This window comes from Wyeomyia smithii, chromosome 3 (genome assembly GCF_029784165.1).
Source record: "Wyeomyia smithii strain HCP4-BCI-WySm-NY-G18 chromosome 3, ASM2978416v1, whole genome shotgun sequence".
Taxonomy (NCBI): Eukaryota; Metazoa; Arthropoda; class Insecta; order Diptera; family Culicidae; genus Wyeomyia; species Wyeomyia smithii.
This window is the reverse complement of record NC_073696.1, coordinates 101,379,949-101,390,562: the sequence shown is the minus strand read 5'-3', so window position 1 is coordinate 101,390,562 and position 10,614 is coordinate 101,379,949. Positions and strand designations below refer to the sequence as shown.

The 10,614-nt window shown below is 37.5% G+C and overlaps 1 protein-coding gene across 3 annotated transcripts in view; it reads right to left on the bottom strand.

Moving 5' to 3' along the window:
- LOC129729522 (protein son of sevenless-like) overlaps positions 1–10,614 on the bottom strand; it is a 31,638-nt gene that overhangs the window by 9,297 nt on the left and 11,727 nt on the right. For 2 of the 3 annotated variants that reach the window (XM_055688153.1, XM_055688151.1), the window contains exons 3-8: positions 3,110–3,229; positions 2,898–3,038; positions 2,647–2,813; positions 608–809; positions 412–541; positions 233–336 (exon numbers count right to left, since the gene is read on the bottom strand). In XM_055688153.1, coding sequence (XP_055544128.1) covers positions 233–336; positions 412–541; positions 608–809; positions 2,647–2,813; positions 2,898–3,038; positions 3,110–3,229 — 864 coding nt within the window. The remainder of the gene's footprint in view (positions 1–232; positions 337–411; positions 542–607; positions 810–2,646; positions 2,814–2,897; positions 3,039–3,109; positions 3,230–10,614) is intronic. The other variant, XM_055688152.1, reaches the window with a different exon arrangement.

Sequence of the window (10,614 nt, the reverse complement as noted above, 5' to 3'; positions counted from 1 at the left end):
TTTAAAAAAAAACAGTTTTTGCGCTGAAGAGTCCATGAATATTTTTCAGTTTTCTCTGATATTCCCTGAGTTAAAAAAAATCCCTGACATTCCCTGATTTTCCAGGTTTTTGACACCCTGCAATCATGTATGCTTTCCTTGTTGGCTGACAGAGTTAAACATATCTATTAACGACGCGAGACGTAACAAACAAATTGCTTTAAAAATAGAATAACATTCTTCTTCAACATACCTCGGGTCTAGACAGCAAATTAGTTAAGGCTTCCTTCGTCTGGACTGATGTTATATCTGCCGCGTACTTTGCGTACACATCAAACTCAGCCGCTTCTGCTAGCTCTGTGGAAATACGAACGATGTAGGGTAAGCATTAGTATATCTTAGCAAAAAAAAACCCTAGATCGTAGATCTTACCTTCAAAGCAACTGCCGATGCATGGCGGAGTTTGTTCCTGTGACATTTCGATCACATCTTCTAACGATCCGAGTAATGTTACTGACACTTCGTAGATATCCATGATATTGGAGAAGATGGAATCAAGTTCCTGAAAAATAACAACATTTAACTATGTCTTTGCTTTGAGATTGCTAATTGTTTATCTTATAGTTACCTTGGGATCTTTTACTATTTTAACAAGCTCTTCACGGAATACGCGGATTATCATGTGTAATTCCCTCTGGTATTGTTTTTCGTCGTGTATCAGTTCCTTCACGACTTCTTCATAGGTTAGACTCCTACGAGGTGTTGGTGGTAGCGGGCTCGGTGCCATGGAGCCCGAATTGTCACCCTGATAGAACATATCCATGAGCGCCTATTGTGCATTAAAAGTCGAAAAAACATGTTGAGTATCTGTATCACATTTGAAAGGTATTAAAAAAGTAGGACATGCTATAAGAATCTCGACGTTTTAAGGATCTAATTGGTATTACGAACGTCAATCCGAACTAGCTAAAGTATGAACTTTGAATGGAGCCGATTGGGGAGACAAATCCATTTACTGTAGCCATCGGTATTTGTAACTGACATTATGCGATTAATAGACATGACAAAACAATTGGAATACGTTTGAAAAATTAGAATATGCCAGAGATCAAACCCCAGTACAAATAAACATGCACCATATTATTTCTTCCTATATATAACAAACTGCAGTTCGCATAGAAAAAGAGTACATGCAGAATGGAGATTCTATAAAAAAAATAAAAAAAACTTAAGAGATGATAAGAAAAAACAAGCAAGATGCAGAAGAAAAAAATTAACCAGGAAAGAGATGAAGATCAAATTGGTAAGTATAAAAAAGAAGCAAACCAAAATAACCGAAGCCGAGAGATAGTTTGATTATCCCATAACACGGAGGTGAATTTTTTTTCGAACTGCTATCGAGTTTCGCTAATCAAATCAAACGGATGTTTCTACGGATTACATAACACTAAGCAGTGACTTCCGCCAGACGGTTTAAAACAACCCGGTGTAAAGTACACAATTCATCGTTACAAAAAGTCACAGAGGTGAAAACCAGGAACACACTGTATAGTCAAGAATTGGTAACCAAGGACAGCTAAAACTATGACAGATATCGAGGGAGCAAATACAAAAAATACACTAAATTATGCACAGTTTGCTTCTCAAAGTAAGCAAAACTAATTGTAAAAAAAAAGAAATTTTATTCAAATTACGTTATAAACGTGGGAATTTTGGGGAAATTTTTGAAACAATTTTGTTTACGTACCACCTGCGGTTGTTTGTAAGTTCAAAAAAATATATGTATTTGATTGTTTTGGGACAGCATGAAAGAACATAAATAATATTTTGCAACGTATGTTAATTTGAAATTAAAGCTCATTGATTCAAATATCAGATAATGATGTCAACCAATTTTAGTAGAATGAGAAAGCTGAACAGATAACATAAAGCAGAATAGTCACATATGTTTACTAGACTCATGTTTTGTTTTCGATTCACTATTATTGAGACGGATATTGCTTCATTTTTATATTCTTAACCTAATGATGACTATATTGAACATCTGCTGGAATTGTTATACTAGATAGTTCGTGAACAATCTCAACAGATAGTCATGTATAGAAATAATTTGAAAAATGTTAAAAAAATACGATATGACGAGTTGTAGCTATACCTATGAAGATCCTGAAATATGGCAATGATTCATGAGGAATGCCAAACAAGTAAAAATCCTTGCCGCGCCAATCATCACATGAAGAACAATCTACTCTATCTAAGGGCCTGCTTTTTCCAGCAATTCAAATATTATGTCTACGTCAACAGTTACTGCTGCGGCTTGGATTAATATTCACTTGATCTAAAACAATGATACTAGAGGTATTCGTTATAATGCAAAAGTCTCATGTAATAATTACAATATTCTTCGTAACTAAGCGAACCGGAGTTGTTAATATCATTACAAAACTACTCTATTCAAATACATTGCCATATTCAAACTGTTAATAACTCATCGTTTTACTAGAAATCAGTAACTAGTTCAAGGAGCCGAATGATAAAAAAATCGCTTACATGAACGAAACCATAACGCATTTAACACATATTGCATATATTGTTCACGAGCGGTAAAAATTGAACACGATCTATGTATAAGAGTAGCATAGCTAATAGAAAAACAATGAAACTCAAACCTTGTCAGCGCACATGGCGACTTCGATATCCTCACGGGATACCTCGACGTGTCGTATGTTCTTAACATAGTTTCCAGCTAGCTTCAATATATCAGCGGAAATGTACTCCAACACCGCAACCAGGAACAATGAAACCGAACTGTCGATTTTGTATTGTAACACCTCCTGAAACAAAAACACGGATACGGGCGAATGAAATCAACCGTTAGTATCCTGGTAAAACTGACAGCCTTTATTTAACCAACATACCTTCTGCAATAATGTATGCACACGATCTACTGGAAACACCGTCTTCTTTTTCTTGGATTTGTCTATAGTCTCACTGGCCTCATCAAGGGCCCATTTGTCGATGGGGGTGGGGAAGGTGCGCACTATCCGTTCCTCGACATCCTGCAAGTCGAATGAAAGAAAATTTTAAAATAAATATACTTGCTTTAAAAATCTGAGAATATTTTACTTACCGCTACTGTCTTCGGAGGTGGTTTCGCACACAGCATCGCTAGTAACCTTAGACATAAGCTTTCGACATAGAGCAATGCATCCTCGCGGGCTTGCAACGAGGGATGCACTTGCTCTAGAACCTGTAAAGAGAGGGAAAATTTGTTATATTTTCTGATATCATGATTGAACGAAGAAAAATCAAATTCGGTTCAAGATTTCATATTCCAATCACATGGATTTATGCAACGTTATTTCATGAAATGTTCCGAACCGATCATTTTAGATTTAGCTACAATCGTTAGGATTTAATTGACATGAAGATTTATTGTACCATTTGAAGTCATTGCGTTCTTACGAGTTACTCAAAAACAGCACTGACAAATAAAATAAAACATTTCGAGAAACTGGTACAGTCCCTCTACAATAATGGGTCAGTCAACGTGTTGCCTGAATGTTCAAAAATGAATTTAAAATCGAAAAAAATATCAACTACCAATGTTTCACTGTCTATTTCTTTGTTCTGATGTATACTTTCGACCGACAGTTAGTTTAACTGCAGTTGATGTGTGTAAATCGGTTGAGAAGAAGAATACTACTTGCATAGCAAAAGACACAATTATGGGTCACTTTTGACATTCAAGATTATTCAGCCTATAAAATCGTCAAGATCCATCACAAAAGTTATTTTATTGTTGTAAAAACTTGATAATAAGTTATTCTATTCAGCCGTGATGTATTATCATGCAAAACTAATCAAAATAGCCAAAATATGCACTGACCCACAATTTTGCACCGCAAAATGTAACATTACTACAATTATGGGTCACTTCACTTATTGCACCGAGCAGAATTATTGTTGTAGTGACATTTTCAACATTGAATCATTTCAATCGTTTTAATAAGGTTACTACAAGTGAGTTATAAAAAAATACCACTGCCAATGAAAATTGTTCAGTTTCGTGAGAATATCCGTATTTGCGTAAAAGTGACCCATAATTGTAGTTGACCCATAATTGTGGAGGCACTGTACGTGTTTTTGGCGAAGCTAGGGGCTCTACAAGAGCTGTAATAAAAACTGTAAATTTTTCAGACTTGAATATTATATGTCACCATTAACTATGAATGAAAAATTTGATATCTTAATTTCGTTTTCATACAAATCTGAAAATAAACCATAATAACTCGCGTGGAGATGAAACTCTACCAACCCGTCGTTGAAAGCGGTGACCTATTGTAAGTAGACAACAGATCTACACTCCTATCATAAAAGCTATCCCACTATATTAGGGGCATAATGAGCACTCTAACTGGTTGTTGATTTAAGCATTGGAAACAAAATTCTGTCTTTTTTGACCAATTCGGTTTCAAAGATTTTTTAATACATATTCGCAATATAACTGCAAACAAACACTGGCTATGGGAACTGTAATATATTATTAGTGGTTAAGGCGATTGCTTGGAATGGAACAGCTCCCTCCTCAAGCCATCCGGACCGGACCTTGCTGACAATCGGATATTTCGTTTAGGTCTCACAGGTGTTGCAACTGGAATTGACACTGGACCTGCCTACGGTTCACAGTGGTCGGAAAGGACTGAAATCAGGGCGAAATTAATAACTACTTAGGGTTGCCCCCTAGATGAACGATGTCTTCTCGAATATTGATCCTGAAACTATTGGCCAACTTTTGATAATGGCTAGGTAGTTCAAAATTCCACCGCTAAGGCGGCGCTGTCGCTAATTTCTCAATGAAGCAAAATAGAAGGATAATGTCTAAAGGAAGTTTGTAGAGAATAGTATTTCGAGAAACTCTTCCTTGGATATGAAATTAGTACATGATGTATTTTTTGAGTAATTTAGCAATTAATCTTAAAAAACATGATTTACGGCTACGGCATGCTATATCGAAGAAGAAAACCCTGAAAAATCTCGAATTTTACGAGCCAGATATATGAAAAAAAGTTTAGGTATGCGTAACGGCTATTAATGTGAAGGTAGTTTAAGTTTTAATTTTACGAGTGGCGCCCCAAGCTAACTTTGCTTGCTAAAAAATGCCCAAGCTAACTTTTTTTTTCAGGTATGACGTTTATGGCTCAAGAGTCAAATCTTATATCCGCCATCTGCTCCAAGCTATCTTTGCTTGCAAAAAATGCGCGTCGCACGGTCGTTTTTGTTTTTGATATTGTGAGCGTTCAGCCGAAAATTGCCCAGAAAACTTTTTTGTTCCTGTCTCTATGAACACGAGGGAACATTCTAGTTTTTGAATGAGCGCGGGTAAAGGCGGGGATACCATTTAAAAGTTTACATAAAGTTGGAATGACAAGTATTTTATTACTAGTTGACCCGCAGTGGCTACCCACTTTTAAAATGCATGTTGGACTATTACTTCGACTCACTACAAATACTGGTTTTTATTCTAAAATGATGAAGCTTCTTCGAAAAATCTAGTTTGGAATCAAGATTTAACTATGACAATTCGACAATTCGATGCAGATGATCAACACTAATTTTGACCTCAAATGTTAACTGTGAGAAACATCCTTCTTTCAGTGTATTATGAAAATGCTCGGATTGATCGTTTATTTGAAGACGAATGAACATCTTACCTCCCATATGGAACCACTGCACAGAACATTTTATTCCATTATTTAACCATTTTCGAAAAAAATTCTAATGATTGAACAATTTTAGTTTGATCTATATAATTTAAAATAAGATTTCAATTTTTCAATTGTATGATGTTACATTCCAAGTAAAACTTACAAAACAAACAAAAACAAATGTGATCGAGAAAAACATAACAATTAGCAAAATAGTTGCCTACGATAAAATACTGAACTACTCCAGAAATCATTCACTCGTGCAAAAGTTTGCCTCTGTACTTTATAATAGTCATGGCAAAGCCTAGAATAACTGGGTACTGACGTCTCCTAATCATTATTGGGTAGTTTAAATTACTCTGTGATACTCCGGTATAACCTCACACATTATCAATTTCGCGCATGAAAAGCCTGTCCCCCGCGTTCCCTTATTCCTGGTTTTAAACCTGATGTGTGTGGTGTAATGCTTGAATGTGTATAAGGGTTTCAAGGGGAAATACACTGAGGTCTTTTTACGCAGATTTCGAAATTAACGCGTTTTTTATGCGGATTTCGGATTCTACGCAGATTTTCCAGAAAAATCGTTTTTGACGCGGCATTTTTTAATTTTAAAAACGCTTAAACGCGCGAATGTCTGAGGATCGTTCGTTTTATATTTTTCCTTGATGTTCAGCTCAGTTCGTAGCTGGAAATAACACTGCTGTTTATTCTTTTTTGAAAGTATTTAGCAGAAATGGTTAAAAACCTTTAGCAAATGAAGTTTTCTACGCGAATTTTGGAATTCAAGCGGTTTTTTATGTCGATTTCGAAATTTGTCTTGTTCTTTTTTTTTTCAAACAAATCAAATGCTTGGTTTTTGTAAGACAGTACCTATGTTGGTTTTAGAATAATCGAAAACTACATGGCGATATTTCAAACATCTAAAATAAAAACTATTGATCAAATTCAAAGTAATGACTAATAGTGTAAGCTTATACTGTATCTGTATTTATAAAGCAATAACATAATATCTTATTATTTAATAACGTATAGACTGGTGATATTTGTTTTAAATAACCCATGATGTTCTTGACTTTTTCATAGTCGGGTACCGTCTTATGCCATCTCTTAACAACCTAATTTTGATGAAGCTGTATGATGTTACAGGAAGAATTCATAATCAACTGATAGTGGTTTGGTTAATTCCAAATCTCTGGGACATGCTGAATATTTATGACACTACGTTCCTTTTACATCCCGGAATCATCTTCCTCTGTCTTCAGCGAAGCATTATATTTTTGGCGGTTTTTGTCGATGCAACTGGTTCAGAACATTCAGCCATGTGCGAATAATAACATGTGTGCCAAAGAACGTAAAACTCAGTTTTAGTAACTTGCGTTTGGCGTGTGCGTGACCACTGACAGCTTACGAAACTATATATATTAGGGTGGGGAAAAATGATCGATTTTCCAGAACCAAGTTTTTTTGTTTCCTTTTGGGACCCCAAATAATCCTAAACTTACCGGAAGTCGACTGGTTTGTCTCCGCTTGGCGCATTGCTATTCAAATTTGTATGAAAATTTATATGGGAGAACCTACTTTTTTGCATTTACCTTTCTAGAGAGCTCAATAATGATCTAATAATGCACTACATTATGTAAAAGTATAGTATTTTAGATGCCTAACAACTTTGCAGAAGGCACTGAAGTGCTAGGATGACCCTAAGAAGAGCTATAGCTGTTTAAAGTTGAGTATGTCAATTTAAATGCAAAAAATCTTGTTTTCTGCCAACATTACCAATGTACCGGCGTCAGTAGGCTTTCCATCAGAAATAACTTGTCGTAACGAGTTTATACACTCAGCTGGATCAAACAAACGAATTCAGGTCAATATTCTAGGCGTAGGTATAATCTACAACGTGTTTCAGAGGTTACTTCTGATAGAAATCTGACTAATGCCGGTACACTGGCAGTATTGGCAGAAAAAATTATTTGCAACATAAATTTCGACATACTCAACTTTGAACAGCTCTAGTATTTTTTTGGACACCCTAGCTCTTTGATGTCTTAGGCCAAGTTGTTGGGCATCAAAAAACCTACCATTTGAAGTCATGAAACCTATGGTTTGAGCCACTTTGAGCTCTTTAGAATGGAAAATGCAAAAACGTTGGTTTTTCCATACAAATCTCCATATAAATTTGAAATGCGCCAAGCGGAGACTAAACCAAACGACTTCCGATAAATTCAGGGTTGTTTGGGGCCCCAAATAGAACAAAAAAACTTGGTTCTGGCTTTCTGCTATCATGTTTCGTTTTTTCCATATAACGATTCCCCACCCTAATATATATATTCCGATACCTATTTTGTAGAGAGATTATATCCATGAAACAACTATAAAAAGGATATCTGAAGTTGTTAGAATACTACAGTAAGGCCATATAATCATTTCGACACTATTGTAACATTCATTACCACTTCTGCATTCTGTAATAAATCACCTGGATAAACAACGTGTAAATGGAGAAGTCGTTAGTGCAGAAGAAGCCTACTTTCTCAACTCAGGTAAATGTATGACAACATTAATTATCCGAACATTCTGATGGTTTTTCACTAGCCTAAACCCTGCAGAAATGATTCCCGAAAAGGGCTTGTTCGATGCATTAAGTTGCAATACGAAACTTCGTGCAATGGACTTCATGCGAATACTTCAGGATTTTCCATCGGAAATTTTAGCGCAGCTGAACGGAAGTGCCGTCTTCAGCATCATAGACCTCTCCGCTGCTAGATGGTGAAGCAAAGAAGCTTCTCATCGTAAATACGCATAGGGGTCTCTTCAAATTCAATCGCCTTACACCAGGATAAAATTAGCGCCTGGGGCTTCCCAACGACTTGTTGGCACAACGATTACTGACATTTTTGGAGTACGTTAATTTCTCGACGATGCTATCATCTTTGTACCATCCTGAGAGGCACACAAGGCGTCATTGGACATGCAAGATTTGGAGGAATATGGTTTTCACGTCGAACTGGAGAAATGCCACTATGTCCAAACTGAAATCAAGTGAGGTATCGGCTCTATTATCGTCAGGTTTTACCTATTATCGTAAGCAGGGTAAATTATGTCCTAAAGCGTTAATTTCTTGCATGATGGTTCTTTATAATGCAGAGCATCTTCCTGCAAAAGAAGCATCGCTTTTTCCGGCACCAACAAACGTTTCCGAGCTCTGGTCTTTTCTGGGAGCCGTTAATTTCTACGGCCGGTTTGTTTGCAACATCCATTAGCTTCGCCATCTCCTCAACAAGCTACTCGAGAAGAATACGAAGTGGCAGTGGCATACTGATTGCCAGCGGTCTTTTAAGCAGTTCAAACAAACCCTGCAGTCCGAACTGTTGCTGACACATTACGATCCAAAGTTACCAATCATCGTAGCGACGGACGCTTCCAGCACGGGCATTGGTGCAGTGAGCTTCCACGAATTTCTCAATGGACACTTAAAGGTAATTCAGCACGCATCGAGATCCCTCCCCCAGGCAGAGCAGCTTATGGACAGTCCGAAAAACAAGCTTTCGCGCTAACCTCTGACGTAACAATGTTACACAAGCACTTGTTAGGTCGACGATTCACTCTTCTCACTGACCACGAGTCATTGCTGTCAATATTTGATGCTACTCAACTACGATTTCGAAATCCGTCATGTTTCCTCCAACGACTTTAGTCCAGACTGATCGATCGTACAGCGATTTGCCTAGAAAATGACATGTAGAGCATTGTTCTTGATACGATCAATCAAATACCAGTTTCTTCCGCAGCTATCCAAGCTGTAGTCAGGACGATGCAGCCAAGGTTCGATTCCTGCTCCGGAAGTTGGATATGTCCTCTCACGGTCGTTACATAAATTACATCCTTCCGAAGCTGCCGTAGACATGTGCGCCGAAACCGTCAAGACGTTGGTCGAAATTTTTGGTGGGAAAACCTACGTTTTTCACAAGCGCTATCATCTGCGGTGGCAAGGTCAACAGGACATATGAAGAGTTCTTATTTTGTCGCTGTTGCCATTCTACTTCAGGTTCAATTCTGGAGCTCTTGAATTTTCCAGGCCAATCCTCGTCGCCAATGTAATGTGTTCTAGTTTGACGGTTGATATTGGAATGAACAATTTTCCTCTCGACCACAATTAGTGGTTACACCGATTGCTTGAAAGGGAACAGAAACAGACAAACTGACGAGTCTACTGAGATGAATTTCAGGTTAGTATATGTGACGAAGGGTGCTCTGTTCATCCCACCATTTCGACCCTATCGAATTTTTTAAAATTAAAATGAAATTTTTATACTTTTTTACTTTTTATTTTTATACTAGATTTTAAGGCGGCGTACGACTCAGTGAAAAGTAACGAGCTGTTGCATATTGCTGTTGCTTTCTAGAATCGCGTTTGGGAACATTTCCTTCTTTTTCCTATAAAAGCTTCCAATTGTTTTCACTTTGTTTCATCTGACCAAAACGTTATTACACATGAAGCATGCACGCTGAAGGAAACTGATGATGCATGCTCGGAGATTTAAGCGTAAAGTCCTGCGATCGATACTTGGCGATAAATTAAAGATAGAGTGTGGCGCAGACGCATGAGCCACGAGTTGTACCAGGGGACAGGCTTCTGTGGGCCGCCTGACGAGAGAGCCGTCAGAAATATGTTCAGCAGAGAACCGGGAGGGGACGTCGACTCCGTGGTAGGCCTCGCACTCGCGCGGGGGATGTGCATGATGGATGTACGCAGTGGAAGATCTGCTAGTGTACGAGGTGACTGGAGCACTGCCGTCGGCCAACCAAGTAAATAAGTATTGAAAATGGAAAGGGTTTTTAAAGAATGGTCAAGTTATGTGGTTGTATTTGTTCTGTTCAAATTCTAGGGTTCTTAGGGAGAAGTTTAAACAGCCATGAAAGATGATTA